Raw genomic sequence first — 23,057 nt, 5'->3', positions numbered from 1 at the left:
TACAAAGTTTTGCTTACAGTTCCTCCTTTCTCTGCTATATCACTTCTCCCATATTTGATATGTGGGTGTCTGGAAGATTGGCTCAGTACCATCAGGTTTGTCAACTGTTGGCATATCTGTGACTGTGATTTATGTCCGTTCTATCCATGAAAACTAAACTAATGCTGCTATCAACACTGCAGCTCAATTCCCCACGAGTGTCCTGACTGTGAGCCTGTGACCCCAAACCTACCAGCACTGGGTGAAGGAACTGAACGTATTTAATTTCCATTTTAGCAGGAAATTTTTATTTCCTGTTTCTTTGCAGATTCTTTGAAGGGAGGCAGAGCAGACATCTTCAAGGATGAGGACTGCATCAGACATACATGGAACAGACCGCCTTGCATCTCCTCTTCCCTTGTACGGCAGACTTCACTCCTCCCAGCACAGGCACGGCATTATTAGCAGGCAGGCTGAAGAACATGACAGTTTACTTCACAGATTTCTTTGCGCCCTAACGGGGGCAGGGAGCAAAAAATAAAACCCCACTTTTCCAACAGAGGCAGAGGAAGTGTGCACACAAAGGCGTGCCCAGCATCTCTGTGCTCCAAGCTGCAGGCTTCTGCAAGGGCCATCAGGAACAACAGCTCCCACCCACTGCCTGTGAAATGCATCAGCCTCAGCACAACTGTGTTAGCTTTCCTGAGGAACACAAATTGATGCTTGGAATGATGCTTATCTGTGGCAGATAGAAGCCATGGCTCAGGACTTGCTGAAGCAAGGTCTAGCATCTTTGGCTGATAGGTGAATCCATCATCAAGAAGCGTGCTTGCCTCCTTAGGGATCCGTCCCAGGCTGAGAGAAGGCAGATTGGGATCTCTAACAGCACCACAGAGAAACATCAGCAAAGGCAAGTTAGCAAGTGACTGATGAGGAGTGCATTTCTACGCTCACATTTCTGTTCCAATGTACAGAAAACTTCTGCAGAGCGCAGCTTAGTGAAATACCACAAAGAGGGTCAAGGAACTACAACTTCCTTCTGATCTCTATCACAGCCATAAAGATTACAGATTAGACAGCTGATTTTTGAATACTAAAAGCTTCTGAAGAAAAAACAAAGGTGAGAGAACTGCCCTGTAATTAACAGTCACTAGTCAAGTAACTTGAAACGTTTGCATTACATGGAAATATTTCAAGATGGGGGATCAGGAATCAAAACTTAGAGACATTCAGTCTGACATCAGGGAACACTTCTGCTCTTCGGTTAAGGAGGCTACAGAGGAAGAGCTCTGGTTCTCAGCTCAATACGAGCTCACAGGCTAACACTCAAAGTCATCCAGCAAGTAACCATTCTCTTCTGCTTAAAAATAAACACTGTGAATTGACCCAATAAAGTGAAGGTCTCTCTTCTTGCCCCGAAGAAACAGCAGGCTTAGTTAATAATTAAAGTCATAAAACTGAAAGCACTCAGATACACAAAGGATGACTGAAAAAAGTGCTTATCGCAACACTTTCTTCTGGATAATAAATCATTCCTGGGAAAAAAAAAAAAATCTCCCTCCACTTCACAATTCCTCATCCTATGGGTGCCCAGCCCTCATCAGGGCCGTGCAGCACAAAGCTGTGCTGGGCACCTGGGAGACTTGCTTTGGGCACTGCACAGTGAGAAACGCACCAGAGCATAAGTGAGAGGAGAACACAAGAGCTGGGTAAAAACCTTGCAATCGCTGTCTGTGCAGCAAACATCAAACTGAGCTCTTGCAGCAGCCCTCAGAACCTGCAGCAGACACTAAGAATCATAGAACAGCCTGGGTTGAAAAGGACCACAAAGATCATCTAGCTTCAACCCCCTGCTATGTGCAGGGTCACCAACCACCAGGCCAGGCTGCCCAGAGCCACATCCAGCCTAGCCTTGAATGCCTCCAGGATGGGGCATCCACAATCTCCTTGGGCAACCTGTTCCAGTGCCTCACCACCTTGTGTGTGAAGAACTTCCTCCTAATATCTAATCTAAACCTCCCCTGTCTCAGTTAAGAACTGAAAAAAGATTTGAGAAGCTGCTGAAAACTGATCCCCAATTGCTATTCATTTTTAGAGGAGACTCCAGCCTCAGCCAGGAGAAACATCTATAACATCTCTGCTGGGAAGTCCCACGCTGATGAGCAGGGAGAAAAATGGGCATCTACCATCAGGCTTACAGACCCAGCAACATCCCACTGCATAAAACAGCAGCGGGTGTGCTGAGCCACTACCTACAGCTTGAATCACAGAACATCATGCAGTCATTAAGGTTGGAAAAGCCCACTATGATCCTCGAGTCCAACCATCACATGAGAGCCTTCTGCAAAAACTGGGCTTGGCTCTACAGCTTTGTGTCTCAAAAAGAAGCCTGTTTAAAGCAGAGGGGCAAGCACAAATATTTCAGAGATCGGAGAGAACGCTGTGTTCCTTCCAAAAAACAAACAAGAAAAGGAATCAAATCTGCATTTCTTTTTAATGGACCTGTTGGACTGTTTCCAAGAAGGAAGAGTAACAGTCCGACTGTTTTGAGGCAAAATACCACAAAACATGTCAAAGAAATATTTGTAAATGATTTCAAACCTAAGAGGAGAAGGAAAGCAGTTGTCTGGCTATTACAACTCATTTTAAGAGCTGCAGGGAGGAATAACATTTTCAGAAGGAGGCAGGCTGCACGGTGACAGGCTATTCATCATTCTCCCATTTGTGATTTTGCACACCGTAGGAAAAGGTTTGAACAGAACGCACCTACTGCTCTCGTTGTGACTGCAAGAGTCCTGCTTCAAGTCCGTGTCTGAATCTGTGCTGTGAAAACGACAGCACGGCAGTACAAAAATAAGATGCTGAAGTTTTCATATCGATAAATCAATTCTTAGTTTTCAGAAACAATTTTCTCCGGTTCTAGTTTCCATTTTTATACTTCCATCTGGTATCTGAATAGAAACGCCAACACCAGAAACTCAAAATTAGTGAAGAATAACAAATAGAAGTGTTGGCAAGTTCATGTTAAATTGTATCTTTCCAATAAATAAATCAAATTTTCTTCTTCGTGCCCTCGCTCAGCTGTGATAGCACTGAGATTCCCCATCGCCAGAAAATCATTTCCTTTGCAGAGTCTGCCATCACAAGGAAAAGAATATTGAAGCCCTAACCTTCATAACTCCACTTGCAAATCGTAAGTTCCTCCAAGCAGTAATAAATTATGAATTGGTCAATTCAAAAGGCTTTTAAGACATTTTTGCAAAGACAGCTTCCAGTTATGGGAGTAAATCAATGCACTCCTGCTGTACAGTGCAAGCAGGAAGGGCTCTGGCAAGAACCACAGCAGCATCACCTCCCTGCGGTGCGCAGCCCTGGAAGAGTGCTAAGGAAGCCAGGGACACTGCGGACAACAAAGACTGATGCCTGACAGACAACAAATAAAAAGGAGCAGCAAGGAAACCACGTTGGAGAGGTGTGAGCAGGGTGAGGAAGAAAGGGCACACCGGTAGGAACGCTCAGGTGAGACAACGGCCTGCTTTCAGTCTTGCAGTCTGTATTAAAGATAGGATGAGAACAGCAGATATTTGAATCCAAGTGTGTTCAGAATGGGAACATGAATGCCTTGTTACTAAACCACTATTAAAGACCATTCAGTAGTTACAAAGAAGCCTTCAGATTCCATAGTATTTTCAACATGTAATTGGCATTCAGTACATGCTTTTCCATGCAGTAACACCAGCCATGTTGTGGGGTTTTTTAAGTTATCTATCTCTGTCCGTTCACTAACAGTCACAGAAAGAGGGCAAACATTCAAAGAATGGCTTGGGTTGGAAGGGACCTGAAGGATCATCGATTCCAACTCCCTGCCTCAGACAGGGCATCTGCCCAGAAAATCCCACAAAATAAGCAGGTATTTCTCTGCAAGAGAAAAGCACAGAATACAAAGTATGACTCAACCTAAAGAATCAGAACATGGCCATCCAACCTACAGGCACCAGAGGACATCTGCTTGAATGCTACAGTTTGATTTCAGAAGCACAGCTAGGATTTATGGCATTGCTACACTTAACCTCAGCTTCCTTCTTCCAGGCTAGTGTGAGGCCACTCCTGAATACTCTACAAGGGGCTAAGACGGAGCAGAACCTCCTGAAGAAACTGCAAAAGCTCCAGGTTTAAGACTAGGATTTCTTCCTCCTTTGGACCATTCATTAGCTACCCCACACATGTAACACACAGATAACTGATACAACGCTCTGATAATTTCACTCTGCTGAAGGGCTTCTCGATTCCCCTCCTTAAACTCACTATTAATCATCATTAATCTAATATCACTGATCACATATCTCCAGGTAGACGTGCCCTACCATTTCTATACACAGGCTTACAAGCTAAGGAATAACAAAAGGCAAGTCCTGGTGCCAAAAATAAAAAATGGGGAAAGGAAGCTGGTGCCACTTTCACTTCCAAGTTCCCCATGGGCTCACTGAGTCACACGCCTGAAATGAGAACTCTTTTTTTAAATCCCTCACAGCTGCTTCTAGAAGATTGAACAACTCTTTACCTCGGTTGCAGTTCTACAAGAAGCCTGACTGCTGCACACACACACACATAAAGGCCTTTATTTTGGAACACCGTTACGAGCAGCGATGTTGGCTACACCTGGCTTTGTAAGCAGCCTGCTGAAGACAGCTCTCCAACCTCACCTTACCAAAACACCTTGTGTACTCAGCACCGCATTCACCAACAGTTCTGTATTTTATCCTACAATCAATAATACCAACAGAAGTCAGCATTAATTCTTCTAATGCTCAGCCTGGTCTGAGTTTGCACCTGCTACATTTACAGCTAACTACCTGTTAAAAACTGCTTGTAATAACAAAGTTTGCCATTATTTCAATTCGGTACTACTAAAGAGTCCTCCCAGTTCCCAGATGGCTGTCTGCAGACACTCACACTCTGACTGAAATCCAGACTCCGACTCGGACAGAAGCCACCCAGCCCAACACACGGCCCAGCAGCTTTCCCCCCTCACAGCCTGCAGTCACAAAACCAAGACACTCAGCCGCCACCTAGAAGCCTGTTATTAACAGCAGAACTGCTGCTATCTCGTTCTCAGGCCGTTTCACACAGCTGCATGCCCAAACTCCAAGGGCAGCTCCAACCCTCTGTCGTGCATTGTCATAATTACAAACATCTGTTGTTACCAGGGCTTGGCCACGATGCAGTACCACTTCCTGTAGAACTACTATCCATCTATACATTTACCTTAGAAATTTTATTCCCCTTCACTTAAAAACCAAAAACACAAAACATTTCAACAGAAAAAAAAATGGATTTTAACAGAAATCCTAAAGTTTAATTTTGAAACTCAGAGCTGCATTTTGCATGCCAGAGGCTCTGAAGCAGACTGTTACTCTCTAAGGCAAAGCATTCTCATTGCCCCGTGTCTGAGTGGAAACAGACTGACTGCAAACAAAGCTCAGCTTGCTCACGTTCTCATTCACAAAAGCAATGTCTCCCAAATATTCATTCTGTGCAGACCGAACCACTGAACAACGCCACTGCGTTACAGAAGTTACCAATAGGAAATAATCGTTACATCTGCTACCAATAATACATTCCCAAACACTTCAGGAAGTGCCACATAGATAATGCATGTGTTCTGCATTTATTTTCCAAGGTAAATATTTTGGAAGCTCAAAACAGAGCTGGTATCAAAAATCTCCCTTTCATTATTTATCTTTTCCAGTCCCTCCCACACCAGTAAAGCAACAGCAGCAATTCCCCATCCGTAAGAGCCACCCCCACCCCCTGCTCCTCACTTTCAGAAGCTGAAGTGCTAAGGGACTCCGTGAACTCCAAAAGCTGCAGGGCTCCATGCTAACTGCCCTGCACTCAAACATGCGCAATGGTAAAAGTAAGGCTGTAACCAGGGCTGTATTTAGTACAAAATTAAAAGCTTATCCTTTCTAAATTAAATCACAAAAACATTACAGGCTATTCAGTTCATTGCAATTTAAGAGAAATGGCAAAGCTCATTATGTGTTGTGGGTTTTTGTCGTTGTTTTGTTTTTTTTCTTTAAATTAAACGAAAAAGCAAAACGTAGCAGGCAACATGCACAACTATGCTACTTATATCACAACTTCATAAACAGGCAATAGAACACAAAAGCTCACCACCCCCCAGAGAACCTCCTGTACAGAAAGCACTCTTAAGGTTCACTCCTACAATGCAGTTAAGTAGAAGATTTCAGAAAAAGGATGCACAAAAAACATTTAGCAGACTTAACAATTTGATTAAACAAGAGTCCTACGAGTTTAACAAAGTTCAACAGCATACGCATAACATTTACAACAAGAAAGAAGAAAGGCACCTGGAGACATCTGACACTGGGCATGCTCTGCAGGCATCTCAGTGCGCACATGCTCTCTACCAGGTTGGAGCAGCCTAGCCACAAAGACCTTGGCACAGAACACTGCAGGGTGACAAAAAGGAAGGAAGAGAAGAAGCAGTTAGATGCCACAACAAATCACTCAACGCAGGCAACTCATTAGTACGTTCACATGGGTACTTATCTACAGCATTTCTACGTTCATCGCAAGGTTAGTGGCCAAGGGTAAAATAACAACTGAAGATCCTTTTCAGGAAATAAGCCATCCCTCTGCCCTGGCAAGGATAACGAGCTGATCTGCCTCACCTGCAGCTGCGTGGCTGTGGTGCCCAGGTGCCCACCGAGCTCCCTCCCAGCTGTGCCCCAGCTGCAGGAGCTCAGCAGTGCGGGGCAAATCCCTGCTCAGCACTGGGACTGCCAGGCACTGCTGGCTTCTGCCTCCCCACCCCCACCCCGGGTAAGAGGAGCACAGGAGCCCTTCATTAAGCAGCAGCTCTTCAGAACGCAGCCCTGGGGAGTTGGTGATGAAGGTCTGGCACCCCACACTGTCTCAACTTTCCCCCATTTGTGCTTATTTGTTCTGACAGCAAAGCCCGTATTAACTTGCGAGGTTACAGTCTAGGTGTGGGACGCCGACACAACCAAAAATAGTCGTTTTGTTAAAAGAGAAGCTACAGCTAACTAAGTTCAGGCTGCCAGACCAAGCTCTGCTTAGTCAACGTGCACGGTATCCTGATTAAATCGGTCAGTGGGGGAAAAGCTGGTGTTATCAGTTAAAGGTATCCTGTCAGCCAAATTATAGCCCAGCAGTACTTATGGCTCATCTCACCACCCGAGCTGGGAAGAACCATGCTTAACAACTCAGTGTCACACTGCTGATGCTGGAAGTTGGGGAAAGTTTGCAACCATGCTTCTGTGAAGCTGGAGAAATTCAATGCAGACAGACTCTCCAGACCTTTTGTAGCCCCGTGGTATTATTTCACAGCTCCTTGTAGGGATACAATAGTACACTACACAACCATCAGATAAAGTTAGAGAAAAGGATTCAGTTACTATCAAGCAGTCACAGACCCAGCTCTGAAACCTGCCCTCCTGTAATTTTCACGTCGGCTTCTAAATTAGTTGTAACAAATACCAAATCGTTAAAGAGAAAAGCCACAGATGAAGGTGAGAGCAGGTGAAGGCTCGAGGAGAGTGGTTAATAAGTAATGAGGGGAAGGAGGAAACCCAGAGCAGCTGAGGAGGGCAAAACCTTTTTGTAAATTTTATTTCATATATTACAAATAAAGCACAAGAAAGCCTATGATTTTCACTTCTGTGCTAAAGAGAAATGAAAGCAAAACCAGGACAGGATGATCCCAGCAGCACCAAACCCCACCTGATTTCTCTCCTCCAGTCCTATGTAGGAAGGGTGCAACTCCAAATGGAAGTTCTGCACTATGCACATGTAATGAGATGTGGAGATCTTATGGACAGAAGTAACAATCAAATTAATGCTTTTTTGTATTTTCTTTCCTTCAATATCAAATAGATCCTTTTAATGTTCTTAAAAGATTATTTAAAACTTAAAGAAATGCGATTTTCCATTCAGCTACCAATTAACCCACTATCTACAGCTACTTGACATGACATATCCTCACACAAACACCTGGAATTCAGTTCCCAGAACAGCTGTAGACAATCAGGGCAACTGATACCAGTGCAACTATCTGAATTTCAACAAGACAGCAAGAAAAGATTTCTTTTGCCCAAGGAGGCTGTGGATGCCCCATCCCTGCAGGCATTCAAGGCCAGGCTGGATGTGGCTCTGGGCAGCCTGGTCTGCTGGTTGGTGACCTGCACATAGCAGGGGGTTGGAACTGGATGAGCACTGTGGGCCTTTTCAGCACAGGCCATTCTATGAGGGACACTGCACAGTCTACAGCTCTGCCTTAAAAATGAAGTAATTAAGCTGCATTTGTTTTTAGGAATGGCTCTCACTAAATGAGCTCAGTATGAAGAACTGAAGAGCAACGTGGGTAACCTGAAAATAACTTTTTAATTTAGTTCAAAACACATTAGACAAAGAAGCCATTTCCACACCAAGTCTAAGCCACACCAAAAACCTCTCCACAGCATTACGAAACCCTGAATAAAAGGATTTACAAAGAACACTGGACACTTCAGTGTAGCAATGATATTGCACAATGCTACAAATTAAATACTGCATTCTACTTCACATTAAAACAGCAGTGTGCAAATATTTGTGGGCTTCCGAGCGTTATTTTCTTGACCCTGTCTGCAACAGTGCCGTCAGTCATAAATATGAGCACAGCACTGTATGAAGACTTTTACTTTTTGAGTAACACCCACCTGAGCTTCTGCCCTCACTTTCCACTTGCCTTGCAGCAGGTTCCCAGTGAGCTGCAGCACTATAAATAAAGACTGGGAAGGGGAAAAGGAAGAGAAAGCTGCATGACTAAGTCCTTGCTCTGGTTCCAGAGAGGCTGGCTCCTGCCCCAGCACAGCCCAGACAAAAAGCGCATGGAAAAACATCTTCTGATATATTGAATTGTATTAACTTTTAGAATAAAGGGGAAAAACAACCTCCTCAGCCCTGAACACCAAGGTTTTGTTCATATGGGACCTCCCATACGTGCAAAGTGCTATTTTCTTAAAGCACTGTAACATGTTCACAGCATTTTTATTTCGGTGCCTCTACAATTTACATTTACTTCCCAACTGAAACATTTGTGATTTCTTTCTTATATTACTCTGTAATGCTCACTAAGTTAACTCAAGAAACACATATGGACTTGAGCTTGTGCTCCCAATGGAACTAATACACATTTTCAATCGGCTGATGGCAATGCTGCAATGTCATTGTTAAGGCAGCATTAATTACTAACCCTTATTACCACAACTTCTATAAACTACAGGAATCGTGACCTCAACGTTTTTCACCAAAATCACATTCTATTTATTTATACAGAGGTAACTTGAGGATTCTCAATTTAATGTGCTAGGTATACAGCTCGGGGGAGTCCGTTCTTAAAGCAAAGCCAGCCCTGCCCCTGCAATGCTTCTGGGCAGGTCAAAAAAGCTTGGAGGGAGCTACTTTTTAATTACAAACAGAAATACAGAAAATACATTTGGCAGAAGCGTGGCTAACCAGATGAATTCACTCCTCCTGCAATGACTTACTGCAGTTGACTGCAAAATCAAAATTGCTTATAAGTTCCTAACAAACCATCCAGGCTCCCACGTTCTGAAATGCTTTTCCCAACTTCCTCATGAAAACCAACCAGCTCCTCAGTGCTTCAGCTCTTGTTCTGCATTTCCACAGAGTGAAGATTCAGACTGGGAAGGCCAGGTACAGCCAACAAACCTCAGTCTTCCCCCTGAGTTCTCTTTTAGGTGTTTAGTTGTAAGAGACTCACGTGCTATTCAAGATTTTCAATTTACAGTGCAGCTTACTCTTTATTTAGGCCTGGACCAACAGAACTGATGTCTCTTTCTTTCCAAAAGTGATTAATATTGATAAGCCTGTGGGGAAACAGCTGGTACTTGAAATGCTCCGTCTGGGAACAACACACCCACTGGCATCCCATTTGGAGTGCTGCTGAAGGGGGATTCTGACACACAAACTTTGACTTTCAGATGGAATGACTACAGAATTTAATGCTCCCAAAGCAAATTTAATATCAAGCCCAGAACCTTCTCAAAAATCAGCATGAACCACAATAAGAGAAAAAACAGAAAGCAGTTAACACTGTTCAAAGGCCTTCAGTATCATTTTACACTCAGCAGGGTACAGTTGGTGACCACCCCATCATTTTTGCTAGCTGGGATGTCATCTAGATCTTACCTGGTGGCTTTCCCTGAAGTGATCATTCAGAATACTGATAAGCAAAACAGTGCTGAACCAACTGGATGTTGGAACAAGTACCCTGAGTATTCGCAGGTGGAAAAGTAGAAGTGTCAAAGTATATTTGTAATTGTGATTAATCAATTGGAAGTGAAGTGTGTGGGCATGCACATAACACAAAGAAGCACGTTCCACAAGTGACAGCCTGGCTTGGCACATTCACTAGGTTGCACATTTTGGCACACTTGGTATTTTTGCTGAGGTACTCTGAACCAAAGAAAATTTGTCAGACCAATAGCAAGACTTTGCACTCTTCCTATTTTCATTTCAAAACCAAGTTGTCCCTTGAGAGGTGTGGTGTATTCACATGCGCCATACAGGTATGAACCGGTGCCATCACATCACTACCTTTCCACATACAAAATGCAATCTCACATCCAGTCTTGAGCGGCTGTTTGGAAGGCTGAGCACCATCCCCACAACGCACAGAGTACAACTCCTGTGTTCAGCTCTTCTGCTTTAGGAATGGCCACGCTCTCAGGTCAAGCAGGAGGTCTCTGAACAAGAGATCTGGCTTACTCTCGCTTTGCTGTGTTTGGAAGAGCTGTGAAAGAGTAGCAAACTCATTTGAACTTGTAAAACATTTTTGATTTTTCCTTTCCAATTAAAATAATAGGAAACCAATAGCTGAGTCACAGCTCTATCAGAAAAATCTATTTAGATAAACGATTGCCATTCCAAAAAAATTATTGCTCAGCCTTCCAGCTGTCATTCAAGACCTGCACGTAAGATTCTCGCATTTGGGGAGGACACTAAGTGAGAACTCAGGAAGCTCAAAGCAAGACAAATGAGAATTTATCTGAAAAATTGTTTTCCATTACCACGCAGTTCTTCTACATAGGGCAATGAATTCACAGAAGCGTGATCAACAATGCAGTCCCGCTCTGCTCCTGAAGATCAAAGTATGCGTTCGCTACAACAGAACAAATGCTACAAAAGGAATATGAGTTCAGTGGAGAAAAGATTAAATGCATTTTTTTGAATACAGCAACAACCTTACTCCATTATAATTTATTCATCAGGATAAAACTCGTGAAATGCAGCATCTCGTTTTCGGGAGGACATGGAAGACTACAAAGAAAATCCTAATACATTTATAACACAGTTATTCTACAGTGTTAACTGAAATCACTCTGAATCTTCTGAAATACAGTACTTAGGTTAATCTTTACGCCCTTCATACACAACATCCCGGCTCAGCAGTTTCAAAAGCTCAGAATTCTAACAGTCCTTGCTGCACTTGCACATCCTACGTTACACAGAGGCCACCTCAGAAGAAAACTGGCTTTCCTTCCCTTATGCTGAAGGAGCAGAGGTGTTACAGACATTCGTACAGCAGTACACCTGCTAACAGTACATCAGAACCGGAGGAAAAAAACAACTGTAGAGACCTGGTGCTGCCAACTGAAATAGTAAAACTTACTTACAGCAAGTAAGTCAAACACTTCAAAAACTGTAGATGAGGCTTATTAAGACTATAAGAGCTGGCTCTGACTCGTTCCTGTGTCAAGTTATTAAGGATAAGGACTAACGCAATCTAAGAAATATTAACCTGATTAAAAAAATCAGATATGGACAAAGCAGTGTGCACTTTAACTTGGAAGAGTTGAAGTACACGTGAAATCCAACCTCAGTGTGTTATAAAATGCTGCAGACACGGTCAGTGTTTGTGTTCCTCATGTAGCAGGGGAGTATTTCAGCAGCCTTCGAAAGCTGACTTGCACTTTACTTTCAAAAATGTAGGATTCAAAACCTGGACAAGAACTAAGCCTGCAATGTGCATACACTTACATCTGTGCTCAGCTTAGCTTTCTGAATGCCTCTGACAGGACTGTTCCATGTTTCAAGCAGTTCAGCAATTCGTACAATATTGAATACCAGCACACTGGGGATCTTAATCAGCAGGAATACACATTACAGCTTCTCCTTCCCTCCCCCCAGCGCGTGTTAAATTATTTTCTCATTGCAGTTTTCATCATTAAAGATGTCAAGATCAGTTCTGTCTCCCAGTTCTCTCATTTTAGAAAAGGGCACACTCAGGGCAGCAAATGCTCCAGGAGATTCTATTGCAGTGTAGCTCCAAAGTGAGGGATGGCCTGATGGAGTAGGAGAGACTGCAAGAACTGTGTCAGACTAAGGATTAACCCTCAGAGCTGGTGGGATTTTTTAGACTGTACTAAAAAGCATGCCCAGGTCTTCTTCACACTAACCTAATCACTCAAGTATTCAAAAACTCAAGCATGGAAACAACAGTATGCTGTCCACGAGCAATTCATTATGTATGTGTTCATCAACTAAATGCAAGTGTGATTTTTGCAGAAAATACCATACCAGCAAATGGAACACACAGCTAAAATAATACCAGGTATCAGCTGCACCTACAAGAGTTTCTTCTATGGTATATTAAATATTGAGGCCTTAACATTTGTTTTAACAGCTGTCTACAGAGGAGAGCACTCAAGCAGCTTAGTGTAATTGCTATTAATATCAAAAGGAATTGAGGCGTACCTGCTTCACACTAGCTTTAGAAAGGAGTTGACAAGTTCATTAAAGCACTAACTCACAATAGAGCTGGGCCTTAGGAGAGGGGCTCACCTTCCCACCAGACATCCAAGGCATATAACATTCTTCTCTATCAGCCAGGGATCTGACTTTCCCTCCTCACACACACAGATACCTCCCAAACTTATCTGAGACACCACATACTGCAGCCTTTTACAGTCGTTTCGAAGTCTCAGAGCAACAGGACTCAAAACACACCCACAGTGCTACTCTGAAACAAACCTGCTGCAGCTCTGCAGCACCTCCTCAGCACCGCTTTGAGAACCATCACTAACACAACCTGAAATCTCCCTAAGGATTTCAAATGCTGACTCCGAGTGCTGCCCAGAACAGAACTTCAAATGGTATTTCAGCAGGACAAAGCCACTGCAATTTGTAACACAAACGAGTGGAGAAGTTCTCTACATTTCCAATGAACTCACAAGAAAATACAGGCAGAAATCAGAGCAGATAGCCGTTAGTTTCTGAACTTAACAGAAGAGTTTCAAGTCAACGATAAGGGTGCCTCCTCCTTCCAGAAGCAAGATCTGGGATGTGTTTGCTTAATGCCCCTTTATCTGTAGGTACTGCTGTCTAGCTCTGTCTGCAGATGGCACATCTACCCCACGTTCTTAGGCCTTGCCTTCAGGGATCAGCAGCATCCTAACAAAGCACAGCTGTCTTCCCTGAATACACTCCTCACTCTAATCTCACACCGGCAGCTTGGTGTGTTCTGCTATCTGAGGGACATCGAGCAGTTAAAGCAGGTACTGAATTTGCGGACAAACTCATCTAAGCAGAAGCAGCAGGATATAGTACAGGGTGACTGCTTACCTGAAACTTTGTTTCTGCGCTTCAGATCCACCAATCCAGAATGAAAGGGGATTCGAATGGGCTTTCCTTCTTTTCTGTTAAAAGAGAGCAGCCAATCATCTTCAGCTTGGTGTATCTACTCCTTGCTTGAATGAAATCCCAATTAAGCACTGCTAGCACTGTTAGACAGGGCCAATACACCTTACCAGTAACACCTGCGTTAGTGGGGACATCGGATTGGTGGATCTAAGACAAAGAAATGGACTCACAGACAACAAATTGCTCTTTCCCACGTTCTAAATGAATGAATCCTAAACAAATTGTTTTGGGGCAACAGCTCACTTTGTAAAGATCAAGGAAGATGAGAAGAAACTGCGCTGCCTACGGTGCAGTAACCACTACAGCTTCACCCACCAGCTTACAGCTGACCAACACGCTGCGTGCACTGCCAGGCTGGGAGTTCGTGGCTTTGCACAACACTGCAGTAGCTCTCCTCATTTTTCCACAAACGAGCTCCAAAGCATTTCATTGCCACGTTTGTTTGGGTTTTGTTTTTTTCCCTTTTCCAGACTCAAAATGATCCAGCTTTCCTCACGCACCAGCAGCACAAATGGAGCCATCCATCCACGTGAGAGCACTCACTACTGCTGCACCTCCAGAAAAACCCTGAGCTGGGAGAGAGCAAAACAAGGCACGCTATCCTGACCGAGAGGAAGGGCACCCCTCCCAGAGCAAGATGGTAAAGGACTTCATCCAGAACCTCCAGCAGCATGCTCACAGTAGGAAACAAAGCCTTTGAAGTAGCTTTAACTGCAACCTAAGAGAAAACCGAGCCTGTGGAAGTTCCAGCTACAGATGTAACGGAATAATGAAAGCCTACCCTGAACAGAGCAGGCTGTGTGACTCCTAGCCAGACCTTTCTGCAAGTCTGAGACAGCCGACAGAACGATTTCCCTCTAACCCCAGCCAGAAACAGCAGAAGCATTTTCTAGAACACGCCGCTGCACTGCCCACAGAGCAATTAGCCAGCACCATCTCTCACACTGACCCTTCCAACCCAATCCTTGTACACCAGGAAAGGAGCATCTTCAGCGTGGGATGATTTTTTGCTTTTCGACCTTTTGTAAAGCAGGCATCAACCATAGGGCAACATACATTTCAAGGGTGAAGTGAGGCTGTAAGTCTCATACCACGTCCAATACATGAACCTTAATGCTGCCAAGTAAAGCAGTAAGATGTCACGGCATATGACTCAGAACTTTAACAGTACAATATAGCTCAGCCAGCTAGCAAAATTATATAAATGTACTGATTTGCTAAGTCACAACAGAGCCAGCAGGATGTCGGCAGCAGAGGCACAAAGGCATGAATGTGAGTGTGACAGCACAGGTCTGATTTTTCTCTTGGAAGCTCCTCTCCATGGAGGAGCGATGGAGACAACACGAATATCGAGTTTCCCTGGCCAGTCCTTTGGTGCCAAGACAGAATTGCTTCAAAGATCTCCTATCAAATACAAGCTGTAATTGGAGCTTAAGTTTTGCAAACAGATTCTGAGTATAGGCTTTCCAAGAGCTGCGTTTTAGTCTGAAATGCTTCAATTGGTGTGATTTAAAAAGACAGAAGATTTAAACAGCACATCAGTGTGCAAGCCATCCTGACGTACACACACCTCCCCAGGGGGCACACAGTGCAGGCTGTACACGGCTTTTGTGCCAAAATTCCACGCTCTGGAGCCCCTCAGCAGCACAAAACAGAATGCAGCCGGGCCAGACCACGCACAGCTCGCTGCCTCAGCCAGGCCAGCGAAGGAAACAAACTTTGCCATGCTGTATGGCCAAGAATTGATCCCAAAGGCTTTATGCCAGTTTACACAGAAAACACACTGGTTCCCCCTACTCCTAGCAAGCAGGTATTTACCTGCATCTCAGAAATCTGTCTGCATTTGTATAGGAGTGGGCCTAGGATGTGGAACTACTCTGTGCTTACCTCTAAACACTCTGGGGTTGCAGGTTACAAGTATGGGGATGCAACTCCTACGGGGACCTGTTTCAGCAAAGCAATGAAGAAACATCAAACCTCCCTCCAAACACTCCCATTGTTAAGTTAGCCTGTTTGGGAAAGGAATTAATTTCCCAAAAGGAGACTCCCTTTTTTTATTATTAAAGCACAAAAAATATTGCAATAATTCTGCATTATTTGGTCTCAGTCATGCACCACTCATACTGGGAAATGCATGGAAGTAGCGCAGGAAAATGAAGCAGGCTGTCAGATGTTACCCCAATGAGCTCATAAATACACCAAGAAACTGGAGAAGGAAGGGATTTTCCAGAAAAACTGGATTTGCTGTGAATAACGAAGTACTATCAGTACCATGGAAATCAAGCTGTGAAATCAGATTATGTAATAAACAGTGGCATTAGTATAAAGAAAACATCACCAGAGAAAAAAAGCTAGAATGTAAGTACTGTTATTAATCAGCATTAGTTTAAACAACTCAGTACGTATCCTCGTTTCCTTTCCACTTCTTCTCTCCCTTGCAATAACAGCAGCTCATTGCAGAGCAGCCCTCTTACAGCCGTGGTCTCTCATTCTCTCCCACACACCATTCCTGTCTCACTGGCACATTTGCTGCACCATCCATTTCATATGAAGCCCATCTCGCTTTTCACCCTGCTGCACAAGCACTCAAAGCAGCACAGGAAGATGAAACTGAAAATGCCAAAGCAAGAGTGACGTCTAAACTGCACAGCAATAAAACGTAACGCATCAAAAGCCATACATCAAGTTGATTTAACAAGCAGCAAAGGTGCTTTAGAAAACACACACAAAATGAAAAGGTACATCCATCCTTCAGAGAATGTCCCCAAGCCTCTCTCAGGGTACAGCTTGGAAGAAGACAGCTCTGTTTGTTTTGCTGAGATGTTGGTGACCCAAATTCTTGACATCCAACAACTCTCCCCAAGGGACAGACAGACACAGCCAGCACGGCTGAAACACACCGATGCCATTCACGCACCCTAACAGTTCCTACAGGAGCACCCAGGAGCAGGTCAGAGGGCTCGGCTGGCACGCGCCTGCCTGTGGGTCTGATCCCATCCCACTCTGCCATTAGCACACTGGGTTTCTCAGCGTGATTCAGGACCTGTGCAATTTTAGCACAGTGCCCTGGAGCTCCCTGGGGATGCTCACAAGGGCTGGAGGTCACACATGCTTCTCAGGCACCAAGGCAGCTCTTGCTGCAGCTCCTTATGTGCTCAGCGCTATTGCAGAGGCTGGCAAATCGAGTCATGTTAGATAATTTAACTGAAATGAGGCAAAAATAATCCCAAATGAGATTTAAAAAGCCTTTGGTGAAACGCCAGCATTGAGCTTCCTGAAAAAATTGCAAGCTTCCCTTGGAAAGAATTTAAAGATACTTAGGTTCAGAATTTTCCCTACAAATGGAGCATCTACAGTTCTCCTCCATCTGAACAGACCAGTGGCTGCTGCCATCCAAAGCAGTACTTCAGCTGGCTTTTCTCACCCATTACCTGCACTCACCACGGCCCTTCTTCCCTTGGTGATCAGTTCCCCACTCAGCCTATTGTTCCACCAAGCCCTTCCCAATGATACACTTTCCACACTTCTCTGGCTACTTCCCTCATTTCACCATAGTTCTGCTGGCTTTAAATTCAGTTACTCAGCTCTAATTCATTTTCTTAAGCTCTTCCTTCCCATTTTCTGTACTGCTGCCAAAGTCACAGTCATCTATTCACTTTACATTTTCATCCCTCCTCTTACGGGCACTATGAAATGTGACTGTCAGCCTAATGACCTCTGCAGCAGCACAGATCTTACATCTGCTGCCCCAAAGGCTCTTCTGTGCCTCCCAAGCAGCCAGCAGGCAACCTCACCACATCAGACACCTGCCCTCACCATTTCCCTTTCTGCCCCTAACTGATGAAGCAGCCCAGCATGCTGCTGGCTGCACACTCACATGTCTGACACACAGCTCAGAATACTGCTCATTTAGCTAATAAATAAAGATAACTGTAAAGCATAGCCTGCTATCCTAGCAAAGAAAGCACAGTAACTAGTTAATACACAGGTCTCCAAGGGTCCTGCTGGCTCTCCATCTACTCCCAGGCTTTGATTAAGAGCAAAACAGCGGCACTGGAGCCAGAACAGTGCCTCCTTTGTTCCAGATGCGAATACGATCATCGCCCAGTCCATCACTATCTCTATCACCACAAGAGTAAACTCTCTGAAGGATTCCTCTGAGAACATTTGAAAAAAATTAAACAAAATGCATCTGCCTGCTTGGCGTGCACTGATTGAGACAGGGAGGGAAGAAACAAGGCAGAACGTTATAGGTCTATCGAGATACATGCAGCTGTTGTATGTGAGTTTCCAAACAGAATGCTCAGGTTTGTTTTGCACTGTAAAGCTTCACACCGTTTGGGGACACGCCACGTCCCTGCAGTGACCCAGGGAACTCAAGGTAGCACCAGCACGATCTACACAAGTTGCTGCTGGCAAAGTGGTCCTGTGAGAAACGCTTTGTTCTGAGATGTTACCTTGTGAATTTGAAGACCTGCAGCTCCCATCAAAGCTCTGCCAGGAGAAACTGGAAGACTTTTGGCAACATACTGAATAGTTCTTCATTTATTATTTACAGAGGCACTTAAACACTGGACAGTAATGAGAGAGACATTCTAGATACCAAGGGTGCCACATGAAGAAGAATATTTTCCATATATGTAAGTTTAAGACACAAATTCCAGTAACACGTAAACAAGCACATGTTGGTGGTACTGCTGAGCACGGCCCTCCTTCCCAGCGCCCTTCCACGCTCCCCACATCGAGCAGTGGTGTGCAGAGCTCCAACCACCAGCTCTGCAGCAAGGGGTGAGCACTGTCAGCACAGCACAGCACGTTGAGGGCACAAAGGGAAGAGCTGATGGCAGTTCAGTGAGTGGGAGCACTGCCACACTCTGCCTTCCTGCCAGTAACCATACCCCAAGGGTGCCCAGCAGGCACAAGATTCTGGGAGAAAAGGATGTATTTTTTTCTGTGATCCAGATGTTACAATGTGGGCAGTTCCACCTGTACCTGTGTCACTTTTTAACCTGTATACAGATGTATTTTCCATACCTCTACATTCTTGTACAACCACATTAATGCAAACTAAGAAACTAACTATCCCCTGCCTGAGGGGGAAACAAAAGCGTGGCTTAGTGCAGCTTTCAGAGGGAAGGAGAACCACGAGGCTTTTAGCAAGTATTCAAGGCAAACACATGTAATGGGTTTGATGTAACTGAACTCAGGTTTTACAAAAAGCTCAGAATGTGTTGGTAAAAAAAAAAAAACAAAACACATTTCACAAATCATTTGTTGTCAGTATTTCACCTTCAGAAAGTTTGATCCTTTAGAAGAGCAAAAAGGTTCCTGTTATCTGATGTCACAGAGAAAACCAAAACCTTGCAAAGAAAGAGCCCTTTGCATCATTTTGGCAAGCCCTCCATCTGTTCTGGATTACCTCCTTACTCCTCATTGCCAGTCGTTCACCCACTCACAGCATCCAATGGACACAGCCTCCCCGAGCCCAGCTGCAGCCCTGCATCCCCCCAGTGCCAGCACAGGCCTGTGGGCCAAATACCATCCCGTGTACAACTGAAAGTCCTCACCAAATCACCTGCTCATCACTGTTAAAAGGCTAACGACGTGATTTCCACAGCTAGAACATAATAGCTAAAGCCTCCAGCTGTCCTAAGATCTCCAGAACACTAGCTAGAACTTCATACAGCAAATAGAAGTTGTCACTCTGAAACCTTAAAATATTTCTCTTAGATTTCAGCTTTAAAAATAGACCAGTATTATTTCTATGACTGATTTTTCTTTAAATAAATGCAGCAAATGATCCATCCAGTGCAAGAAAAGTTGAGGGCTAGAACACTCTGTTCTCTGACTTTATGCAACACGTCGACACGTTATCTCTTGTTTATCAGCCACTCAGAACTGTTTTGTGTTTGCTTCTCAGAACTCCTGCATCATCCATCTGCAGCTGCAGTACAGGGGAGTCAGCCCTGGCGTTGGAAGGCAGTGAGCAGGCACCCGAAGTGCTGCAAATACGGCCTCCTGGGAGGCTACAACTTCTCGCCTGCAGTAAGCAAGCACCCATTCCTCTTTCTGACAGTAACACTCTTGAACAGAGGAGCATCCCATCAGGTCTTGCACCTTCAGATCATTTCTGGCTTTGCAATGTTTACTGCTGCTATTATCAACTGAAACAAGAGTGCATAGAACACTGTAACTGCTGACTGAAAGCTCTGCCAATACAACTTCTACTTCTGCTCTGTTTGTTTCAGCAAACCTTCCAGAGAATCTCATCTGCCACAACAGCAGAGCGCAGAACCTTTGTGCCAGGGCTCCATTTCAATGGGCTTTTGGTGACTCCAGTGAAACACTTCTGCTCAGACACAAGTGGTTCTCCGCAAGCCTTTGCCAGGATCAAAATTAAACTACTAACTACACTTTATGGAATATCAATTTCTATTGGGAACTACAGAATTAATTGTTCATTTTACTAAAATTTTATATTAATTTGTTTTGAAAAAGGAAAAAATTTGTTTCCTAAGCCTCCTAAGTATTGAAAATTTTAATATCCATCCATATTTGCCTTTCCCTTAGCACATTTCCAAGATGCAGCTGTAACAAGGGGACAGGGCCATGATCAGAAATTACATTTGCTTCTGCCCGTTGGCAATTTGGCCAAAACCAGGGAAGGCTTCTCAAAAGGGAGAGTTGTTACAAAGGGCAAGCAAGAAACCTGAGTGAGGCCACCGTCCCTCCCAGCCCCATTGGAGCAGCTCACACACCCCAAGGCCAAGTGGTATTTGCACCCCGCTGGCACAGTTAGGAAAGCACTGCTGGGATGCAGTTGGCTGTGTTGGAAATGCAGAAGGCAGCTTTCTGTAGGGGGCTGCTGCTGGAACACACAGCTGCACCGCAGCCACTCTGATGTCGCTGACAATGAGAGGGAGCTCACCAGACCCATCGGGACAGCGGGGTCACCAAGATGGCCTTCAAGCTGCTGGCCTCTCCGACGGGCAGCGAGCACCGAAACGCCATCGGGGCCGTTTCCTTCTGGCTTTCCATCTGTGCTTACCCACAGCAGGCAACACCAGAGGGAAGCTGGCGTTTTCCACAGCTGCCGTGTGAGCCGGGGCTAAGCTAGCTAAAAAACCCCAACCATCCGGTGCCTCCACAACACCCAGCTCCCCCTCACAGCGCAGTAACAGCCCATTTCGGGTTCTTTTTACCACCCAACCCCATTGCGTCGTACGGAATTCCGTAGACAGCAGTAAATCCCGCGTACGGCGATACAAAATAGAACCGTCGCAGTACCGGCGATTCTCACTCTTCCTCTCAGCTCCCGGCGCCGCTCCCCCCCAGCGGTGGCGATGCGGGTCCTTCCCGCCGGGCCGCGGTTCGGCCGCTCCCTGCTGGGCTGGAGGAAGGGCCGCTTCCCCCGGGCCCGGAGTTCCGGACCGGAGCCGCGCACCGGGCGCAGGCAGCCCGCCTCCAACCCCTCCATTCACACAGCGATCGGTTGGATGCGCGTTTTTTTTTTTTTCTTTTTTTTTCTTTTTTTCCCGTTAGCTTCTCTATTTCTTGAATTAGCTACTTCGTTTTTTTTGTTTTTTTTTTTAACGTTTTTTTCCTCAGCGGCCCCCAAAGGAGGAAGGCGGCGGGAAGAGCGGCGCAGCGGCCGGGCCCGGCCCGCAGAAACCTCCAAGCAGCGCCGGGCCCATCAGGCCCACAGCGCGGCGCCGGGCCCAGCGGGAGGCTGCGGAGGGGGAGGGGCGGCCGTGACTCACCATCAGCTCGATAGTCTTGTCCTCGATCACCGAGTCGGGCTCCATAGCGGCGGCAGCTCCGCGCGGCGCCCGCCCGCCCCGCGCCCGCCAGGCCCCGCCGCCGCTCGCCCGCCCCCCCACTCGCGCGCGCACACGCACGTACGTGACGTCACGACGCCCAGAAGAAAAGCGGCGCCCGCCGCCTCCCGCTTTCCTCGAAGCGGACCACAACTCCCGGCGGCCCCCGCGGCGCCGCGCTCCTATTGGTTACGAGAGGCGCCCGGCGCGCTTTGCGGCCGCGCGGGGATGGCCGGGAAGGCGCCGCGCCGCCTGACGGGCCGCGCACGGGAGCGGGTCGGGCCTCGCTGTGTGAGCACTGTGGGGAGAGAAAATGGCGCCGGGCGGGAAACGGCATGGGTCTGTGCCGCCTCGACCCGCCGTCAGCTCTCGTTGCGTTTCGCTTTTTGCGCCCGGTTTTCTCCTTAGCTCGGAATTGGCCCCGCTTAGTTTCCTCCTTCCTCAGAGGCGCTGCGGTGAAGCCCTGGGGCTTGGCGCGGGATGGCCCGGCCCCACCTGCGGCCCGCAGCGCTCGGCAGCACCTCCGACTTCCGGAACCCTGCGTGCCTGCCTGCTGCTGAGGCCTGTCGGTGCCCCACGCGCCCGCCAGCGGCTGCGCAGTGTTACAGGGACAGCACGGTCGAGCTGACGATGCGGCAGGCACTGAATGCGGTGGTAGGCGTTGAAAACTGGAAGCAAAAATGTCATCAGCAGGGGTCTGGTGTAACAGCGCAGCACTACGATGCCATGCTTTTGAGGGAATTGCGCACAGTAGCTCTCCTCCTCAGCACGTTTTACCTGTTAAAACCTGAGCCAAATGTTTAAAAACGTGGAGTAGAGCAGATGGAAATGGCACAAAGTCCTTTGTTATTGACAAGAAGCCTGCTTTGTGGTGCATTTCTGTCAGCGGAAGTGTACTTTATTCATGACAATGCTATAAAGAATTCTTCCCATCAGAACTACACCCTTCTCACACAGTTTAGAATCATAGAATCACAAGGTTGGATCTGCAAGACCATCTAGTCCGACCATCCTTCTATCACCATTGCTACTATAAGCACTAAAACAGATCTCGTAGCTCCTCATCCAGGCACCTCTTGAACGCTGCCAGGGACAGCGACTCCTCCAGCTCCCTGGGCAGCCATTGCAGTGCCTGACCACTCTCTGAGAGAAAAAGTTTTTCCTGTGTCTAACCTAAACCTCCTCTGGTACAACTTGTGGCCATTTCCTTGGGTCCTGTTTGTTGCCTGGGAACACAATAATTTGAATGCAGTCGGAGCCCCGCAGGTCTCCCTGCCCATGAAACTCCCCTGCTGCCCAGCACCCTGTGGAGGAAGTGGGACTGATGTGCCCCAGGAGCTGCCATGTTTACATAGCTGCAGCCAAAACTTGCTCAGCACATCCATGGCTGTGTGCTTGCCCCAGGACCCTCACAGCCTCATACTGACCCCAGTCCTCACCCCAACACTCTCCATCCCCATGGGACCCATGTCCCAGGGCACCTCCTACCACACCTGAGGACTGAGAGCT

The 23,057-nt window shown here is 46.1% G+C and overlaps 1 protein-coding gene across 5 annotated transcripts in view; it reads right to left on the bottom strand.

The window, feature by feature from the left end:
* The window catches only part of FBXW11 (F-box and WD repeat domain containing 11), a 66,958-nt gene extending 45,331 nt beyond the window's left edge, over positions 1-21,627 (bottom strand). The window contains exons 1-4 of one of the 5 annotated variants that reach the window (XM_085237098.1): positions 21,492-21,625; positions 13,654-13,727; positions 11,100-11,208; positions 6,354-6,455 (exon numbers count right to left, since the gene is read on the bottom strand). In XM_085237098.1, the coding sequence (XP_085093224.1) occupies positions 6,354-6,404 (51 nt within the window). In that variant the 5' untranslated portion in view covers positions 6,405-6,455; positions 11,100-11,208; positions 13,654-13,727; positions 21,492-21,625. Of the gene's footprint in view, positions 1-6,353; positions 6,456-11,099; positions 11,209-13,653; positions 13,728-21,491 lie in introns of all 5 variants that reach the window. The other 4 variants (XM_085237101.1, XM_085237100.1, XM_085237097.1 and 1 more) reach the window with 4 other exon arrangements.
* Positions 21,628-23,057: the final 1,430 nt, after the last annotated feature.

The sequence above is a fragment of the Meleagris gallopavo genome, chromosome 15, assembly GCF_905368555.1.
Source record: "Meleagris gallopavo chromosome 15, MGAL_WU_HG_1.1, whole genome shotgun sequence".
Classification (NCBI taxonomy): domain Eukaryota; kingdom Metazoa; phylum Chordata; class Aves; order Galliformes; family Phasianidae; genus Meleagris; species Meleagris gallopavo.
Note: the sequence above shows the minus strand (reverse complement) of the source record. Positions and strands in the feature narration are given on the sequence as shown.